Genomic DNA, 21512 nt, shown 5'->3' on the forward strand with positions numbered 1-21512 from the left:
ATTTACTGACTAGGGAAATTCAAAATTTAAAAGGCATGTTTAAACTATCATCCATATTTTTTGGTAAAAATATACTGATTCGTGTTAACATTTAAACATAAAGAAATATATGGGGGATATACACAAGGTTTGAACATTACTCAGAAGTAAATCAGCAGAGAGGGAGTGAGGAATAGCAAAAGGCATAGCTTTTTTTTTTTTTTTTTAGTATTGCTTCATTGGTTTGAACGCAAATGCATTACCTCTGTAATTTTATTTCATTTTATTTTTTAAAAGTTTTTATTTCTTTTAATAATTTCCCTACCCAACGTGGGGCTCGAACTCATAGCCCTGAGATCAAGAGTCGAATGCTCTTCCCATCGAGCTAGCCAGGCATCCCATTTCCTCTATAATTTTAGATGAAGAACTTAATGAATGACTTAAACTCCTATGTTGCTCATTCCGCTTTTCTTAAGTTGATTATAAAATATTTTACAGGCATAAGCCTGGAACAAAATAACTCAATGTTTAAAAAAAAAAACCTTAACCTACTAACATGGGATCTAAGAAAAAAGGAAGTGAGGAATGGAAGAACAGACCTGTAATTTTGGGTATATGGGAATTTCCTTCCAAGAATGGAATCCATCCAATGCAGGAAGCTGCTTGCTGAGCATGAAAATTGAGGCATAGAAAAGATCTATTTCAAAACACTAATCTACCTAAACAAAGCTAAAATGTGGGACATTTGCTTAACTTCAGGATTCTTAATCTAAGACTTTTAGTAGCCTTCCACACTCTTCCACAATGGCAGAGTTAAGTAGTTGCTGCAGAAATAGTACAGCTTACAGGGCTAAAATATTTACTATCTGGCCCTTTATGGAAAGTCTGCTAACTTTTCATCTAGAACACAATACAGAATTCCAATGACATGTTTGCTGCTAGTGCAAAAATGTGATGCTCAGGCTATTTTTCCTCTTCATAGGCCATTTAAAAATTTTCAGTTGTATGTGTATATATTTATCAACAATAGGATATTGTTGTTACATATAAAATAGACCCAATTTTTAAATTTGACACGATGCTTAGAATAAAGAACTGCATGTAGAAAATATTGGGGTGGAATAAGTCTTTAAAAAAAAAATCCTTACACTTGGAGTTTAGTTATCTCTGGAAATATTTTAAATATTAAATATTTAAGGGATTTACAATATTAAAAACTCCTCCTCCAAGTCTTCTGCACATCCACAGCTGTAGGGTCCAGAACAAAAGGAACTTATGGCCTATTTGTGCAGTCAATACATCTTTGGTACTCATGGTGTCTTTAAAGATAAATCTGAGCTACCATTTAAAAATCAAGAACTGGGGCGCCTGGGTGGCACAGTCGGTTAAGTGTCCGACTTCAGCCAGGTCACGATCTCCCAGTCCGTGAGTTCGAGCCCCGCGTCGGGCTCTGGGCTGATGGCTCAGAGCCTGGAGCCTGTTTCCGATTCTGTGTCTCCCTCTCTCTCTGCCCCTGCCCCGTTCATGCTCTGTCTCTCTCTGTCCCAAAAATAAATAAACGTTGAAAAAAAATTAAAAAATAAAAATAAAATAAAAAATAAAAATCAAGAGCTATTAGGGCACCTGGGTAGCTCAGTCGGTTGGGTGTCTGACTTTGGCTCAAGTCATGATCTCGCCATTCATGGGTTCAAACCCCAAGCCCCAGGCTCACTGCTGTCAGCCTATCAGCATAGAATCCACATTGGATCCTCGGTCCCCCTTCTCTGCCCCTCCCTCACTTGCACTCTCTCAAAAATAAACATTAAAATAAATAAAAATCAAGAGCTATCACACACTGAAAAAAAAAAAAAAAAGATCCAGACTCTCGAAAAGTCACAAGAGCTGGCAAAATGAGGCCTGCATTTCCTCACATCAGTTAGTTAGAGCTGGGCACTGGGTATCCTCCTTAGCTACTGCTGCAACCAGGTTCATTTGTATTATTTTAATAGGTACCACTGTTTGCTAGTTTTAGTATGCTCACATATATCTTCATGGATACTAAAAATGAGCTTCCGTTTTTAGGTGTCCTAATATTATTCTAACATCAAGGTTATATTTGGGTGGTTATGAGATGTCTACCTCTATATTACAATTCCTTAGATACCTGATAATGTTTTGCCTGAAAAAAATTTTTGGTTTGGTGCTTTATTAGTAGTAATAGCTACTATATCACACTAAATTTCCCCTTTTCTGTGTTTTTATGATTATGAGGCTTCTGAGAGTTCTAATTCTGAGTCAATACTGTATTCATTTTTATTTTCCTAAAAAAATAATTTTGTTTAGATTTTCAAATATGCCAGAAAGCACTGTATTTAACATTTTATTAAATATTTTAAGTAATCTCTACACTCATTGTGGGGCTTGAACTTACAACCTCGAGACCAAGAGTCACATGCTACACCAACTGAGCCAGCCAGGCACTCCTACAATAACATTTTAAATCATTAACTATAAGGTTTCTCTTTGTGTATTAATTTTTCAAACATAATGCTGTTTCTTTTCACACTTTTTTCATTTTTCATCCATGTTGCAAATGGTTTGTCTACATTCTTGTTTTTACATTAGGTATTGCATGATGTAGCAAAAAGGATGCTAGTCTGAATAAAGTCCTTTCCACACATTACTTTCCCCATCAACACCTAGGATAATTTCATGTTCCATAGGAAGTGATGATGGAAAATTTTCTGAATTCATTACCCTGTGTCTTTCTTTGACTATATATCCTGCCTGACGTTCAGCAAGGTCTGCAGAAACTGTTTTTCAGCAAATACTACTAATGGCAATGATGAATAAAATAATGACCAACATTCAGCGAATATTTATTATATGACAGGCAGAATTCTAAGCACTTTATGCATCTTAATTTATTTGATCCTCACACAAAATTTTGAGGTAGGTATTATCATTATCCCGTTTTAGTTTCCACTGAGACAAATATGTATAAAAACGTAGAAAAATGGTCAGGAAGCATAAATACTAAACAGATAATGACTATCCTTCAGAAAGGGAAATGGATACAAGGATGATAGTCAAAGAGTGTATCTGCCTTATTTGTAATGTTTAAATCTTTTAAAAGGAAAATATGTTCATGCACTATTTCTGCAATTAAAATACATGATATAAAGATATGCCTATGGAGAATTTCCATTAGGGTACTGTGTGTAATGGCAGAAACTCTGGGGAATGTCTATCAGTAGGAATTTGATAAAATGATATCACAGCAACATATGGAAACACCAAGAAGCTATGAAGGGATCTCTATTTACTGTGTGGAAAGCTGTTCATCAATGCTTTTACAAGAAATCCGAAGTTTTGTAAATAACAAAAAGAATAAGCCATCTTTGAATAAAGAGGTCACTTATTCCAGGTATTAAAGGTATTTTACAAACTGTGATGGAAACAGGTGGACTTTATAGTCATATAAATTTAAGATGGGTTAAAATATTAAGAATATAACAAGTATAGACAAATTAGGGGAAAAAACAAAAATGTCAGGATTATATTTCATCATGAATTCTGAGGTTTAAAATAAGGTTAGAAAGGTGTCAAAAGTGCTGTGATTTTCAGTATTTGCTAGCTTGAATTATCTGATGTCAAAAGAAATATAAGCTTTTATTAAAGGACTTCCAAAATATATTCTACTCATAGAGTGTTTCTCCTACATGATTTTTCTCAGGCTGAATAAGCTGGAGTCAACAAGTAAGATGTTTCTACATTATTCTATTTAAAGGGATTATTATCAAGACAAATTCTCTAATGTTGAATAATTGAACTGTAATTAAAAGCCTTCCTACAGATTTCAGACCTTCTATGGTTTATCACCAGTACAAATTTTGATGCTGAATAAGTTGTGAGCCATAATTAAATGTCTTCCCACATTCTCTATATTCGTAGGGTTTCTCACCAGTATGAATTCTGTGATGACTAATAAGTTGTGAACTCTGAGAATAGGCTTTCCCACATATCTTACACTCATAGGGCTTCTCACCAGTATGAATTCTCTGATGTCTAGTAAGATCTGAACCAGAACGAAAAGCCTTTTCACATTCCTTACATTCATAGGGCTTCTCACCTGTATGAATTCTCTGATGTTTGATAAGTTGTGAGCTCTGACTAAAGGCATTGCCACATTCCTTACATTCATAGGGTTTCTCCCCTGTATGAATTCTTTGATGTTGAGTAAAGTTTGAGCCACTACTAAAGGCCTTCCCACATTCTTTACATTCATAGGGCTTTTCACCAGTGTGAATTCTCTGATGTCGAGTGAAGTTTGAGCCACTACTAAAGGCCTTTCCACATTCCTTACATTCGTAGGGTTTCTCACCAGTGTGAATTCTGTGATGTCGAGTAAGGTCTGAACCACAAATAAATGTTTTCCCACATTCCTTACATTCAAAGGGTTTCTTGCCAGTATGAATTTTCTGATGATGACTGAGTCTTGAGGGATGTCTAAAGGCTTTTCCACATTCCTTACATTCATAGGGCTTCTCAATGGTATGAATTATTTGATGTGTAGTAAGCTGTGAGTCATGTCTAAAGGCTTTCCTATATTCCTTAGTCCCACAGTATTTCTCTTTATTATTGATGATTTGCTGTAATGTAAAGGATGGATGCTGACTGAATGTAGGCATGCCTTCATGGGTGAATATCAGTTGACCAAAGTGTCGCTCCTGAGAGCCATGTTGTTTCTCAAACTGGCCATTACATTCCCAATCATCTCTGAAACTAGAGCACTGAAGGTCATGTCTTGTAAGTCTTTCCATTAACTCCCACTGCGCTGACTCTATTTCATAAATCTCCTTCTTCAGAAATAATTTCTTGGTCTCACATCTTGATTCCAGGACTGAAAGAAAATATGAAAGTAATCACTCATATTTTTTGTTTGGGAGAAATAAAACTTCAGTTAAAATGGGAGAATTAAACCAAACTTGAAAAAAAATAGATGAGAATAAGGACAGATCATATAGTAAGATGAGGGCAGTAAGTAAGCCAATGATTTCCAAACATTGCTATTGATCAGAATTATTTAGGGGAGCTTGCTGAACATACAGAAAACTTAGTCTTATCTCCCTTGTTAAAAAAATGACTCTAATCATAAATACACATACAAAAATTCAGAGCATATGCACACATACCTGTAAGAGCACCCCACAACATGAACTATAAAATAAGGGAAATGATTACCTACTTAATAGAGTTATTATCAGGATTAAATGAGTATAAGATAACATTCCCAGGGGTTGGCAAACTATGGCCTGCAGCACTATAACAATTTTTATAAATAAAGTTTTATTGGAACATAGCTACACTTATTTGTTTACATATTGTCTATGAGTGCTTTTGAGCTACAATGGCAGAAGTGAGTAGTTGCAACAGAGACCACATCGACTATAAATTTAAGATATTTATTATCTGGCCTTTTAGGAAAATGGTTTGCCAGTTCCCAGTTAGATCTATGTTGTCCATTACAGTATCCATGAGCATATGTATCTATTTAAATTTAACATAATTAAAATTATATAAAAATTCAAATTTAATTCAATAGCACTGTAATTTCCAGTGTTCAATAGCCAATTGTGGTTAGTGTTGGAAATAACAGACATAGAACAATTCCACATCATCACTGAAAGTTTTATTAGACAGCACTGTCCTCAATTCTGTAACTGGAAACCCAGGGTCTCTTTAACAAATAAGGAAATTGAGAGTGGCAATCCAGATGGCAGGAATGAATAAATCTAGCATGAGTGGCAGACAGTGAGGATTCTTTTGTGGCTAAATATGGAATATGTTTGGAGTTTGATAAAAACACTTTTTGGCTTGGAACTCTGTGATGCTGATCTTAGGAGAAAAGAGGAAAGGACTTAAAAAGAACATAAACACTATAGTAGTGATGACCAACTGACAGGAAGAGCATTTGTAGGTTTAAAGAGAAGGTAGAGGATATAAAAGCAGTGTTCTGCTATTGAAAAATCAGTTACCAGAATCAGTTGTGAATTTTTGAACACACAGCTAATTACAAGCTTTGTTTTCTTGGGCAAAGTAGTTCATTTTTCTTAGCCCTCAATTCTCTGTCTACTCTTATAATCATTGGGGGAACTGTAAATAATATGTGAGAAGTATTTGGCATAAATGTTTAATATTTGAGAGATAATACAAACGAATTTCTATATTAAAATGGGGATATTAGGCAAGTGCAGTGTTTTGAAGACCACACTATGGGAAAATCTCAAGCCAAAAAAGTGAAAAGTATTCTAGTACCATTTTTTCTCTTTCTCTCATATAATTATTCAGCAAATACTGCCTAATCTTGCTCCTAAATATATCTTAACACTCTTCCTCCTATCTTCAATATCTAATACACGTATCTCTTTGAACTATCAGGATAGTGTCTTTCTTATCTAGTTTCCCCACCTGAGGTAGGCAATCTTGAATCCATCCTTAATGGCAGTTCTCTTACAACAAAAGCCAAACTCTTGAACAAGGTGTACAAAGCTCTGAATGACCTAATTGCTGCCTGCCTCTTCAGACAAATCTCAGGCTATGCTCCCTTTTGGTTGCTAAGCTCCATCCATGCTGGCCCTATTTTGCAGTTCTTCAAATGCTCTCAGCTTTTAGTCCCTCTTAATAGTCTTTCCAGGTACTTTTCCTTATGTCTAGTAGGTGGTTTTGTTGTTGTTGTTTACTCTTGGCCTTGGTAACTATTGCCCATTTTCCAAATCTGCACTTAAAGGTCATACTTTTTGAGGCCTTTCCTGGCTGCATGACCAAATTATACTCTCCTTGTAGTCACACTTTAAGCACTCTGTTGTCCTCCTTAACAGGATTTTCATAATTTGTAATTATATATTGACTTAGCTTCACTTACTATCTTTTTCACTGAATAGGTGTTAAGTTCTGTAAAGGAAATGTCCATAGTCTTCATCAGTGTGTACCTAACTCTAAGCACAGTATCTGGTATATACTGGAAGATCAACAAATATTTATTAACTGACTCAATAAGCAAGTATTTAAATGTATACTCCTTAAAAAATTCCTCTAGAAGGACACACTCTTTTCAAACACAGCACAGTGAATATATGCATTTATTACTGTTCCTTCATGAAGTCCCACCAAAGTGATAGTGATGAGATTAAATGAAAGAAGAAACTCCACAAAGAATAGGAGAGGAAAGAGCAGCAACAAAATTTTTGAAGCCACCGTAGATGTAATGGTAACAAATAATTTGTTAACCATAAACACACTGAAACTCAGGTTATAGATTAGTCTTATTGTAGAATCATTATTTCTAAGAACTGCAATCAACAGGTACCTTTGAAAGCAGGGTGCAGGAGGGGCTGCAAAAAGTTAAGATTAATTGAAATCTGTATGAAACAGACTCCAGAATCTCAAACCTACCCCATACACCTGATACATACGACTCAGTAAACTTTCAGAATCTGGCAGTCAAGCTCATTTTACTGACTCCCAGAAAGAAAGTAGAGGATTCAATTCTGGAGAAAACCAGTCCAAGAGAAAATATCTGATAGGTGGTATCAGCCAACGAACTGTTCTAGGAAGATCACTCTACAGTGACTACCACCAATAAATATACACTTCTTCAGACACAAATGAGAGGTCAAGCCAGCTTTTTAAAAATACGTATTTTAATTTAAAAAAAAGTTTTTATTTTTAGAGAGTGTGTGCAAGCAGGGCAGAGAGAGGGAGAGAGAATCCCAATCAGGCTCTGTGCTGTCAGAGTGGAGCCTGATGCACAGCTCAAGCCTATGAACTGTGTGATCATGACCTGAGAGGAAATCAAGAGTCCGATGCTTAACTGACTGAACCACCCGGGCACCCTCATATCAGCTTTTTAATACCACAGTTTTATATGGGCAGACAGCCTTAAATCACTAGTAGTTTCAGGAAAATCTTAAACATGAGAGATTAAAATGGACAAAGGAGGGGCGCCTGGGTGGCGCAGTCGATTAAGCGTCCGACTTCAGCCAGGTCACGATCTCGCGGTCTGTGAGCTCGAGCCCCGCATCAGGCTCTGGGCTGATGGCTCAGAGCCTGGAGCCTGTTTCCGATTCTGTGTCTCCCTCTCTCTCTGCCCCTCCCCCATTCATGCTCTGTCTCTCTCTGTCCCAAAAATAAATAAACGTTGAAAAAAAAAATTAAAAAAAAAAATGGACAAAGGAAAAAAAAAAAACTCAGGAAAGACAACCAATGGAGAAAAATTCAAAAGAAGAATGCTTCCAAAAATATATAATACATATCTCATAAGAGAATAATGTCAGAAAAAATATTGAAAGAAAAATCTTTTATAAAAATTAATATGAGTATTAGAACTTAATAAATTCTCACAGAAAGTATAAGAAATAAAAAATAGAAAAAAAATAATTCTAGAGCTAAGACAAGAAATTTAAGATCTGAATTATGAGTGTTCAATCATTCAAAAAAGTTAATGAGCCCATTAAATGTGTCAGACATGGTGCCAGACACTAGAAATAAAAAGTGAACAGGGGCATCAGGGTGGCTCAGTTGGTTAAGTGTCTGACTCTTGGTTTAGGCTCAGGTCATGATCTCACTGTTTGTGGGTTCAAGCCCTGCATTGGGCTCTGCCCTGGCAGTGCAGAGCCTGCTTGGGATTCTCTTTCTCTTTCTCTTCCCCTTCCTGGCTTGAGCAAACGTGTGGGAGCTCTCTCTCTCTCTCTCTCCCTCTCAAAATAAACATTAAAAAAAAAAAAAAGCAAACATTCAAAGTTTGAAACACAGAGAATAGAGAAGACAACATAGAATAATCAAGAAAATAATACAAGAAAATTTCAGAGATTTTTGTTTCCAGAATGAAATGTCTCAGTGAGTGCCCAAATGAAAGAATAAAATCAACATCATGCTATCTCTACTTGAAATATTAGCATATTATAAAGATAAATTCTAAAAGCTTCCAAAGAGATTAAATAGATCACATAAAATAATTAAGAACCTGAATGAGTTTTGGATTTCTGAACAACACTAGATGCTAGATTTTAAAAATCTGTGGAGCGATGCCTTCAAAACTTTGAATTTCAGTTTTTCAACCTAAAATTACATCTCCAGTCAAACTATCAGTGAAATTGAAGGGTGAATGGGAAACATTTTCAGACATATAAGGATTCAGAAAATACACTTCTGTTTTTAAAGATTTTATTTTTTAAAATTATCTCTACACCCAATGTGGGGCTCCAACTTACAACTCTGAGATCAAGAGTTTCATGCTCCACCAACTGAGCCAGCCAGGCAGCCCCACAAAATACACTATTTATTTTTCTTGCATACTTTCCTTGGTTGCTTTTGGAAGGTGTGTGTCAGAATAATAAAGGGATAAACCAAGAAAGAGGAAGGAAAGAGATCCAACAGTCAAGACAAAGGTATCCAAGATATCCACATAGAGAATCAAAAGAAATTCAAAGGAACATGGTAAAGGGAATCAATGGGATGATAATGAAGAGAAATTCTAAAATGATAGCTATGTATGTCTCAACTGGGGCAGAACAGAGGGTTAGAGGAGAAATGTCTCTTAAAAAATAAACCAGTTACCTGATGTGTCTGAAGAGAGTTAGATTAATAAGAGATACTCAGAAAACTCAGCAATTCTCAATTAAGACAAGGATTAATTGCATAGAAAAGAACAAGTCCTGAAAGAAGTGAAATGTGACTACAGAGCTCAGAAATGAAAGCCATTTCATTGTCATGAAGCAAGCTGAATAATACTTTAAAAATTGTGATATAATTATATTGGGAGGGTGAAAAAAGGTATAAACTAAATCTTCAAATTCCACAGTGAAAAGTCAATCATCATGAAAACTAGAATTCATGAAAAAAAATTTTCAGAGGGGAAAAGATAGAAAAAGTGACAAAAAAGTGGTGGGAGTCATAGGAAAGGAAAATTATATGGGCAATAAAATAAATGTAAGATATGAGTTCTGGAAGGAGAACTTGGGGATGATGCAGAGCTAACAACAAAACTAATTTCCAGGGTTGAAGAAACCTCTGAGTAAAAAGAAGTTCTCTTCTGTGTTGAGCACAATTTATGAGGAGTTTTAACCAGATGTACCTTGGTAGAATTTCTGAGGTAAAAAAAAAAAAAAAAAAAAAAAAGGAAAAGAAAGAAAAACTCCACAGAAGTAAAAATCTGATGAATCAGGTTGTATTTTACATATTTGTTTGATGTTGCCCCCAACAAATTTTCTAAAGTTTTGAATTAGTTATCAACATTGAGCTATCAGATTTAATATGAAAATCTGGATTTCTGACTTTCCTTGAAACACATTATGTGGAAGCACTGGGCCAGAATTGGCACAGACAGCTGTCTCCTAGACTTAACTAGTGTTTACCCCTCTAACATGGTATATAAATTGTCTCATTAGCCAGTCTTCCCACCACTGTCATATCTCATAGGGACCTTCAAGCGAGTCTCAGTTGCCATCTACATTTACAGTATTGCCTTTCTTAATTTCACCTTCATTCCTGGTAGGTTTTTGCTGGATTTGTAAATCTGGGTTAACAGTTTTTTAGCACAATAAAATTTTATTCCACTTTATTCTGGCCTCCATGGTTTACAAAGAGAGAAATCCAGTCATTCAAATAATTGTTTCCCTATAAGTAATGCATTATTTTTCTGTGGTTCTTTCATTACGTGTTTGGTCATCCATTTGCAGCAATTTGATTATGATGTGTCTGGGTATGGATCTCTTTGTGTTTATCTTGTTTGGGGTGGCTGAGCCTTTTGAACTGATATATCTTTCACCAAATTTGGTAAGCCATTATTTCTTCAAATACTTTTTCCAGTCCTGAACTTTCTCCTTCTGGGACTTCAAGGACATGAATGTTAAAACTCTGTTGTCTCACATGTCCCTGAAGCTATAGATTCTTTTTAAGTTTTTGATCTTTATTCTGGTATTTATGTGAACTAGTTTGGCTCATCTTTAAATTCACCAATTTTTCTGTTATTTCCATTCTATTGAGCTTATGCAGTTTTAAAAATTTTGGCCACTATATTTTCTAGTTCTAAAATTTCCATTTCTTTTATATCTTCTATATTTTAATTGGAATTTTTGCTATGTAGTTTATGGATTCTGTATATATATTTTATATATTACCTCCTTATCAGATATATGATTTGCATACATTTTCTCCCATTCTGTAGGTTGTCTTTTCATTTTGTTGACCATTTCCTTTGCTGTGCAGATTTTGAGTTTGATGTAGTCCCACTCATTTATTTTTGCCTTTGCTGTCTTTATTTTGTTGTCAAATCCAAAAAATTGCCAAGGATCTAAGAGCTTACTGCCTACATTTTCTTCTAGGAATTTTGTGGTTTCAAGTCTTATTTATGTTCAGGTCCTTAATCCATTTTGGGCTGATTTTTGTACATGATGTAAGATAGTGGTCCAGTTTCATTCTTTCATATGTGGCTGTCCAGTTTTCCCAAAACCATTTATTGAAGAGACTGTCTTTTCCCCACTGTATATTCTTGGATTCGTTGTTAAAAATTAATTAACCATATATGTGTGGGTTTAATTCTGGGCTATTTTGTTCCATTGATTGATGCATTCGTTTTTATGCCAATACCATACTGTTTTGATTTTGATACCTTTTAATATAGTTTGAAATCAGGAAGTGTGATGCCTCCAAGACTGTTTTGGCTATTTGCGTCTTTCATGGTTCCAGACAATTTTATGATTGTTCTATTTCTATAAAAGGCACCACTGGAATTTTGATAGGGATTGCATCGAATCTGTAACTTGCTTTGGGTAGTGTCTATTTATTTGTGTTTTTTCCATTTCTTTCATCAATGTCTTATAGTTTTCAGTGTACAGGTCTTTCACCTCATTGGCTAAATTTATTCCTAGGTATTTTATTCTTTTTGATGCAATTGTAAAAGGGATTTTCTCAATTTCTCTTCTGAATGTTCATTGTTAGTGTATAGAAATGCAGCCGTTTGTTTGTTTGTTTGTTTGTTTATTTATTTATTTATTTATTTAGAGCTAGAGCTCGCAAGTGGGACAGGGGCAGAGAGAGAGTAAGATAATTCCAACCGAGCTCCGTGCTGTCAGCCCAGAGTCCAACATGTGGCTCGATTCCACGAATTGTGAGATCATGACCTGAGCCAAAATCCAGAATCAGATGCTTAACAGACTGAAACACTCAGGTGTCCCTGCAACTGATTTTTATATATTGATTTTGTATCCTGGACCTTCACTGAATTCATTTATTAATTTTAATAGTTTTTAGTGGAGTCTTTAAAGTTTTGTATATATAATATCATGTCATCTGCAAACATAGATGGTTTTATTTCTTCCTTTCTAATTTAGATGCCTTTTCTTTCTTTTTCTTGTCTAATTATTCTAAGGCTTCTAGTACTGTTTAATAAGTGGTGAGAGTAGGCATCCTTGTCTTATTCCTGATCTTAGAAGAAAAGCTTTCAGTTGAGTATGTTAGCTGTAGGCTTACATATATGGACTTTATTACGCTGAGGTACATTCCCCTATATACCCACTTTGTTGAGAGTTTTATTCATGGATGGATGTTGAAAAAGACATTTTTAATGAAACTTTACTTAATGTAAATTTTTTAATTCATATGGAAGACAAAGTAAAACCAAGCACTTCTGAAGGAAAGGGTGGAGAGTTCTCTCATCAGAGATCAGGACTTTTTATAAAAGTAAGAGCAATTAGGGGCACCTGGGTGGCTCAGTCGGTTAAGCACCCGACTTCGGCTGAGGTCATGATCTTGTGGTTTGTGAGTTCGAGCCCTGCATCGGGGTCTGTGCTTACAGCTCAGAGCCTGGAGCCTGCTTCAGATTCTGTGTCTCCCTCTCTCTCTGGCCCTCCCCTGCTTACAGTGTTTCTCTCTGTCTCTCAAAAATAAATAAACATTAAAAAAAAAGGCAAGGAATAAAATAATACATATTATAGTATGATTACATGTCTATAAAATTCACACCCAACTAAAACTAAACTATATATTGTGGATGGCACTCTTAGTAAAACTATGAAAGGACACAAAGATTTTGGGGACACAAAGAGATCTGTGCTGGTAGTGTTGTAGTTTTTTACCTGGGTAATGGTTACATGAAAGTTCATTTCATAACTGTTTAAATGTCCACCTGCAGTTTGTTACATAATTTTAATAATTTCCAATAAAAAGAATGATAATATATTAACTTCTGCTAGGCATATCTATCTCTGTAGGCATAAGTAGACAGACAGATACAAGAAAAAGAAGCTGACATACAAACTAACATAAATCAGAACTTGTTATTGAACAGGCAGATAAAACAAAGATGAAGTAAGCTAAATGATGAAAGGGTGCTAAATTGTGTGTGTGCGTGCGTGTAGGGGGGAGGGAGGTTAATGGATTTGGACTCTTAATTTATACTTTATTGAAAAAGAAACTAAAAATGGATTTAAATGGTATAAAACAAATCGCAGAAAACTAAAAAACAACAAAAATTTATAAAATTCATCACAATAATCATTTAAGGAGCTGACTACAAACACATTACAACATACACATTAAAGACACCAATGCAAATTAAAATTAAAAAGTAAAAGCACCTTCTGGAAATGGGTACATAGATATTCTTATTACATAAAGTCCATAAAATTTGAAAAAATAAGGATAGTAATAGGTAAAAAGGGCAAAATTTAGTAGTGAACAAGTTAAAGAGCACCATTAAGATGAAAATGTCCACTCTCACTAGTACTCACTATAATGACATGAAAACAATCCAGTATACCAAGAAATTGTAAAATTCATTAGAGATGATAATGGCATTAAAACTGTGTAAGGGAAAAAAATGTCCATATTTTTTACAACTACAAATTGAGATTATGCAAAGGTGAAATGACATCAAATCTCCGGTTTATTTGAAAATACTTGACCAACCAGGATAAGATAAAGCACTGGCCTCCTGGCTCCTGCTCCCTGAACACAGCCAATGCACACTTGCTTCAGGGCCCTGGAATGTTTGGCTTCCACCCTCTGTAATGTTCTTCCTTCCACTAACCACATACAATGATTTACTGTTGTACTTCTTCACGTTTCTGTCCAAATGTCACTTAACTGGAAAAGTTAGTCTTACCCCATCATAGAAGATAGTATCCTCTACGCTCTTCCTCTACTTTGTTTTTCTTATTAGCACTGTTACATGACTTATATATTCATTTATTTTTATATCTCTCTCAGCACTAGAAGGTAAGCTCTAGGAATAGAGATTTTGCATGTTCTGTTCACTGCTGTAATATCAGTGTTAAGAATAGTGCTGGGCATACAACAGGTACTCAATAAACATATACTGAATGAATCAATGTGCTGTCCTGTTTTAACTTGTTCATATCAAGTTTTGTTTATCTTTGCTAGCTTTAAGTTCTCAATGGAGGTACAGAGCCTTTATTTCCAACATTCTATCTAAAGTTAACGACATGCACACTCATGTATCTATGTGGATATAGTATCTGTGTGGATCAACTTCTCTTCTATATCCTTAGCCCTCATTTTTTCTGAGCTCCCTATTTTAACCTCTTTTATGATGGTTCTACTTTATAGAAGCTATATATATAGGTGTGTTCTAGTACTCCTATTAAGCTATAAATTCTGAAATTGCTTATTCCTTTTTTTAATCTCTGCAGTACCTCTGAGAGTACCTCACACATTCAAAAATCAGTAAATGTTTGTTCTAAGTATGAATGAATCAATGACTGTATGAGCTACTTCATCTAAAACACCCTAAAGAAAATAAGCCTTTGGCAATGTAAAAAAAAAAAAAAAAAAAAAAAAAAAAAAAATGTCAGGAGACAGTGATGCTTCTTTAAGACTAAATACTAAAGAGGATGAGAAAGTGATAAGAAAATAGATCCAAAATATGGATAGAAAGGAATATCATTAGAAAGCGTAGAGGAGGGCACTGGCTGGTTAGAATTGGGCAATTACAAGAGGAAATGGAAAGAAGTGTAAGCGAAGAAAAGCAGGTAGAGTGTGTTAAGTAAGAGGAAAAGGTAAGGTCATTTGAAAGTTCATGCTGAAAGGCTTACTTTTGTACAATAGGCCTAAGGGGAGATTCCCAGAGAGCACCTCAAAGGTGCAGTCTCTCCAATGACCAACTGAGTAATTACCTGACGAGCTTCACTTACCTGGCCACTGGTCTCTTGTTAGGTCTCTGTCAACCAACCAGGGCTCCTTCCCCTGCTCCAAAAAGGAGATCACATCTGGTTTAGAAACAGAATGTCCTGCTTATAAAAGAAGTAAGGAGATAAGTTTACGATGAGAATATACCAGTATTCAAATTCAGTCCCTTCATTAAGAAAAGGTCAAAGAAAGGTATATCAGATTTATGAAACAACATAGGACTTGAAACTCCCCCATAACTCAGTGTAGCTTCTTTGTTCTAACACTACAATATTAAAAACATTCTTCTAAGAACAGGATGTAGAAATACCTACTTGAAAGGCAGGTATTTCACATGGGAGAAAATAGAGCTTCTGATGGCAGAATCTGATTATGGACAGACGTCCTTACCCATTGAAACCAGGTGGCTGTAGTTCTCCAACATCACATCTCTGTATAAATCTTTCTGATCATCATTCAGGCATTCCCACTCCTCCTGAGAGAAGTCTATGGACACATCACTGAACATCACTGACTCCTGGAACAACAACCATGTATATGACTTGATTAATAAAAAGAAATGTTTTATATTTTTGTTTTTGTTTTGTTTTTGGTGAAGGAAAGAGAGAAGAAAAGAATAAAGGGAGAAGTGAAAAATAGCAAGCATATAGAGTGGGGCTGGATGTTTCGGACGCAAGTGGAGGACCGTAAACAAATAAGCAGGACTGAATCTTGTGTTCCCATGTTTATTCTGTTTCCCCCAGACAAAATTAGGAAGGTACAAAATCCAGCTAAGAGGGGCATCACAATTAAGTGAAATAGTATATACAAATGGCTAGCATAATCCTTGCCATTCAGTACATATAAGCCTTTTTTCTCTACTTGCCATACAGTAAGTCACCAACACATGTGAGCCTCTTTCTTTCTCTTCTTTTCCCAAGTAGCTAAGAGTAAAATTTCAGAATAAGGGATAAAGAGAAGACATTAAAACCATCCAGAGGAGAGCAGATCATATAAAAGACATCAAGAATCAGAGAGGCAATGAGGTTTTCAAGAACACTACTAAAAACAAGAAATGGTAAGAATAATTCTTCAATATGCTGATAGAGAAAAGAAATTCTCACCTACATTCCATAACTAAACTATCATTCTGTTGTGAGGGTTGAAAAAAGACATTTCTAGACATAAAAGGACCTCATAATTTCTTAGGAAAGTACCAGAAGATGTGCTCCACCAAAAAGAAGGAAGTAAACCAGAAAAGAACAAGACGTAGTATTCAAGAAATAGGTGAATTAACACAGGAGAACAGTGAAGGAAAATCTCAGGAAAACCACAAAAATGGAAGTCTTGGGAAAACTATGCAGTAGTCTAGAGAGTAACAGGACCAGGTGGGAGCAGGGTGAAAAAGGGAATGGAGATGGTAGTCTCCGTACTCAAAACGAATTAATGTGTTTGATCAGATGGAAAAAATGGACAATGAAGGAAATGGGGGGAGAAAAAGCAATTAACCGCAGGAAAAATGAAAGGCTATAATAGAATGGAGCTATGAGCTGGCTCATCAGTAAGCAATATTTGCAGTCATAATATTGTGTACACTACTGATTTGACAAAAAAATTGTAATATGATTAATAACTATCAGAGAAAATGAAGGGTGCGATACAAGAATATACAATGTCCCTTCCACTTTGTAGTAAGTCAAGAGAGTAAAATTGATTCACCAAAAGATAGCAATTAAACCATATTCAAGACAGTTGAGGGCAATCACCTTTTGGGAGTGGGTGATGGGGCAAGATTAGAATAGCACTACTTTACTTGCAAAATGTGTAAAATGACTTTAAAAAATATTTTATCTTAGAAAATTAAATTTGTGTAAAATTCAAGACTGATCCTTTCTCATGTCACACTATTATATAGTAAGAGTTAATTCCTTGTTATAACAATTTATTTTTTAAGAATAAAAAAAAATTTTTTTTAATTTATTTAGGCAATCTCCATACTCAACATGGGGCTTGAACTCACAACCCCAAGATGAAGAGCTCCTCTGACTAAGCCAGCCAGGTGCACCTTAATAAATTCTTTTCATTAGCATATTTTTTTCACTGAATAATATTCTATCACATAGATATAAAACAAGTTTTCTTTTGTTTTCAGATACTGATGTTAAAGTAATTTTTAAATCCCTAATACTGGCCCAATTTTACTTATAACTACCCATTGCTCAACAGTAAATTCCCTTTGTTCCTGAGATATAGGAAGGTGACGGAAAATGATCCAAATTCACACAATGGCATTACTGAAGTCTATTTATTATGGATGATCTGTTAAAATATAGGTGTCAGAGCTTTGTACTAACTATGAGTCATATCCCCAAACCTGAAAGGCTCATACACCAGGAGATCTTCCATGTACTAAGAATGATATCAATCAAAACCATTTCACATATTTTCTTCTTGGAAACCCTAGGTCTGTGATGATCAGGCCTTTTCCCTATGAGGTGCCCCTAATTATTTATCTCCATCTCATCAAATCACTGTCCAAGCAAATTAGATTCATTAACAAATGGGGAACACATTTCTATTCTTTTTGGCAGAAGTCTAAGACAGAAGATCTGAAGGACTTACTAAATGAATTTGTAAACGTTGCTTAAAAGAAGAGGGAACTGGGAAGGACACTGGGTTTTTATGAAGAAATGAGGGTCAGGTTCCTGAATGGGCCATGTAAAAGTTTTTTTTTGGAGCCTGGCCTCAATCAGACCATTTTTACATTATGTAATTAACAATCTCTTTGTGAGAACAAACAAGGATTCTTGATGGAATCCATAAGAATTTTCTGAAGGATTTATAATCTGATTAAGACCTCTTCACAGAAACTTGTTAACCAACAACTTGGCTGGCCCTTAACCGTTACCCGTAATTTGAGAGTGTAAAAATCTTTAACCAGACCTTGTTTCTTTTTTCCAACAATGGTTATAGAACCAATTCTTTTTTCTATAAATATCTCCACCAAGAGAGAAATTTTTGAATTGACTTATTGAAGATCTTTCTCTTTAGAGCAAGGTTAAGAGAACTTTAGCACAGCTTTTAACTAAACTGTCTGAAAAAGTTTTTGGGTTTTTTTTAAACATCAAAAATATCATGATGAAGAAGGCAAATGTTTACATGTACTAGGGGTAAAAATAACTCTCTTTGAGCAAAAGGAAACAGCATCTCACCTGAGCCATGGCTTTGGTATTTGCAGAAAAAGATCAGTCTTCCTCTGGGATCCTTTTGGAAAAGGGCAGAACTGGGGAAGGCAAAAGAAGCTACATAAGATCCCACTTGCTGCATAGCTCCCAGATGATCATTCCCCTCTGTTCACCCCACACAAATACAAATAAAAAAGGGGTATCAGTGAGAAAAATGGGCAAATCTTACATTATTCCCTACTCCAGAGACCTCAGGCTTTGAAGTAGGATAGATTTCAGCAATCTAATATGGGCTTGGAGAATATAGTATACATATATACACATCTACACACAAAGATATACTTTTTTTACACAACTGATTGCATATTATATACACTGTTATGCACATTTCTATTTTTACTTAATGTATCTTTAAAAAAATTTTTTTTCACATTTATTTTTGAGACAGAGCATGAAGGGGGGAGGGTCAGAAAGAGAAGGAGACACAGAATCTGAAGCAGGCTCCATCCAGGCTCTGAGCTGTCAGCACAGAGCCCGACGTGGGGCACGAACTCACGGACCACGAGATCATGACCTGCAGATGCTAAACGCTTAACCGCTTAACCGACTGAGCCACCCAGGCGCCCCTTTACATAATGTATCTTGAACTGGAACGTAACTTGTACCCACAGACCTGAAATTCCCTTAGCTACATTGTATTTCATTAAATGGATACACTTTTATTTAACCAATCTGCGGCCCATGACCATTTGGGGCTGTTTCTTGTCTTCTACTATTACAAACAATGCTGTAATAAATATCCTTGTATAGAGGTGCCTAGGTGGCTCAGTCAGTTTAATGTCTGACTCTTGATTTTGGCTCAGGTCATGATTTGATGGCTCCTGAGTTCCAGCTCCAAGTCTGGCTCTGCACTGATAGTGCGGAGCCTGCTTGGGATTCTCTCCCTCCCTCCCTCTCTCTCTGCCCCTCCCTTGCTTGTGCACACACACTCTCTCTCTCTCTCAAAATAAACTTAAAAAAAATCCTTGCATATATATCATTTTACCTTCATACGAATTCCAAATAACTCCTAAAAGTTGATCATATACATTTTAGTTTGGATATACATTTGTCTAAACAGTTTTTAATGATCTTGTTTTGTACAATCAAGTCCTGTGTCCTGACCAAGAAATAACTGGTTGATGAACCAGATCCTCTAATCTTGCACAGTTTGAGACGATTTTTGGGATTAATGAATCTTAAGAAAACTGAAACCCAGGAAAGCGAACACAGCAATATTACAAAAACTTGAGGAAGATGATTAATTCGCGTAACAATGGGAAGAAATTAAAAAGTATAGAAATAATGTAGAAATGGACTAAATCCATATCACTGATGCGTTAGAATAGCTTTTAACTGTAAGTGTAGTAATAAAATTTGTAATAATTGTATACATGATATGTGCTTAAGATGCTTAAAATGACCCAAAGAACATTATACTAAAATACTAATAGATGTCTAAATTGTTTAAGAGGAGTAACTTAATTTGAGATAGATGTTGAAATGTTTCATAAAATATGTTCTTTTTGTTTATTAGATACAGGAATATAATAAACTGAGCATTAAGGGCAGTGAACATACCTATGTACAAAACTCCTTGATGATTAAACAATTTATCAATAACTGTATGTAAAAGTGACCACCCAGGACAAAGAACCTTGTTATCAATTATTTAATGGATACATCTACCCCTAGCACTTATTGCATTCCACTAAGGGTGTGTATATATATATATATATATATATATATATATATATATATATATATAGGTGTGTGTGTGTGTGTATATATATATACATATATATATAGTATATATATATATATATATATATATATATATATATATATACTATATATATATACTTCAGGAAATGAAAACCAAGGTAATCCACAAATGTCTCTTCTTTAAAACCTGAAAGCACTCCTTTAATATTTTTTATTTTTTTTATTTTTTTTATTTTTTTTAAAATTTTTTTTTTCAACGTTTATTTATTTTTGGGACAGAGAGAGACAGAGCATGAACGGGGGAGGGGCAGAGAGAGAAGGAGACACAGAATCGGAAACAGGCTCCAGGCTCTGAGCCATCAGCCCAGAGCCCGACGCGGGGCTCGAACTCACGGACCGCGAGATCGTGACCTGGCTGAAGTCGGACGCTTAACCGACTGCGCCACCCAGGCGCCCCTCCTTTAATATTTTTATTATTATTACTATTTATTAAGCTCTTAGTTTGTTTTTCAAATCGACCAACATAATCTATTATGTGCCAGGCACTGTGCTATATACTAAAGAATCAACAGTAATCCGGAAAGACTTGGAAACAACTCCTTCTCCCATACTTCTCACTTTAAAGTCCCCTTTTCTGGTCTCTCCTACTGGTCGTTCCTTGGTTAAAGGGACAATCTCAAGTGCTGCACCTTCCAAGTCAAATGAGCAAGGAAACCCCCCCCCCCTTTTTAATTTTAGAGACAGAGTACACACACAAAGCAGGGGAGAGGGGCAGAGGGAGAAAGAATCTTAAGTGGGGTCCACACTCAGCATGAGTGGAGTCCAACACTGGGCTCAATTCCATAACCCTGGGATTATGACCTGAGCCACAATCAAGAGTTGGACCTTCAACTGACTGAGCCACCCAGGTGACGTGGTCAGGAAACATTCTTATTTCAATAGCTCCATGTTATGTCTGTTACATTCCCAACCCTCTTCATCTTTGCTCCTAGAGTATATCATCTCCAGCTGAATTCTTGCATCTGGGGAATCTGCCCTTTCCTTCTTCTTTTATTTTTTTTAAGTTTATTTATTTATTTTTGAGAGAGAGAGAGAGAGAGAGAGAGAGAGAGAGAGAGAGAGAGAACATGCGCACAAGCGCAGGAGAGACAGAGAGGAGAGACAGAATCCCAAGCAGGCTCCACGCTATCAGCACAGATCCCAGTGTGGGGCTCGAACTCACCAACTGTGAGATCATGACCTGAGCTGAAACCAAGAGTTGGACACTCAACCAACTGTGCCACCTAGGTGCCCCTGACCCTTCCTTTTAAAACCAGTAATCTCTGTGGCCAAGACTGTAGTATGTTTACAAAATGACCACATGTTGGGTATGGAGCACCGCCAAAAGATACCACTACAGACAAGAGAGCCCTCTGAAAT

The 21512-nt window shown here is 35.7% G+C and overlaps 1 protein-coding gene across 4 annotated transcripts in view; it reads right to left on the reverse strand.

The window, feature by feature from the left end:
- Positions 1–2816: 2816 nt before the first annotated feature.
- ZNF566 (zinc finger protein 566) overlaps positions 2817–21512 on the reverse strand; it is a 30287-nt gene continuing 11591 nt past the window's right edge. For 2 of the 4 annotated variants that reach the window (XM_045045514.1, XM_045045513.1), the window contains exons 2-5: positions 18357–18427; positions 15556–15682; positions 15171–15269; positions 2817–4861 (exon numbers count right to left, since the gene is read on the reverse strand). In XM_045045514.1, the coding sequence (XP_044901449.1) occupies positions 3837–4861; positions 15171–15269; positions 15556–15682; positions 18357–18365 (1260 nt within the window). In that variant the 5' untranslated portion in view covers positions 18366–18427 and the 3' untranslated portion in view covers positions 2817–3836. The remainder of the gene's footprint in view (positions 4862–15170; positions 15270–15555; positions 15683–18356; positions 18428–21512) is intronic. The other 2 variants (XM_045045516.1, XM_045045515.1) reach the window with 2 other exon arrangements.

Source organism: Felis catus, chromosome E2, assembly GCF_018350175.1.
Source record: "Felis catus isolate Fca126 chromosome E2, F.catus_Fca126_mat1.0, whole genome shotgun sequence".
NCBI classification, from domain to species: Eukaryota; Metazoa; Chordata; class Mammalia; order Carnivora; family Felidae; genus Felis; species Felis catus.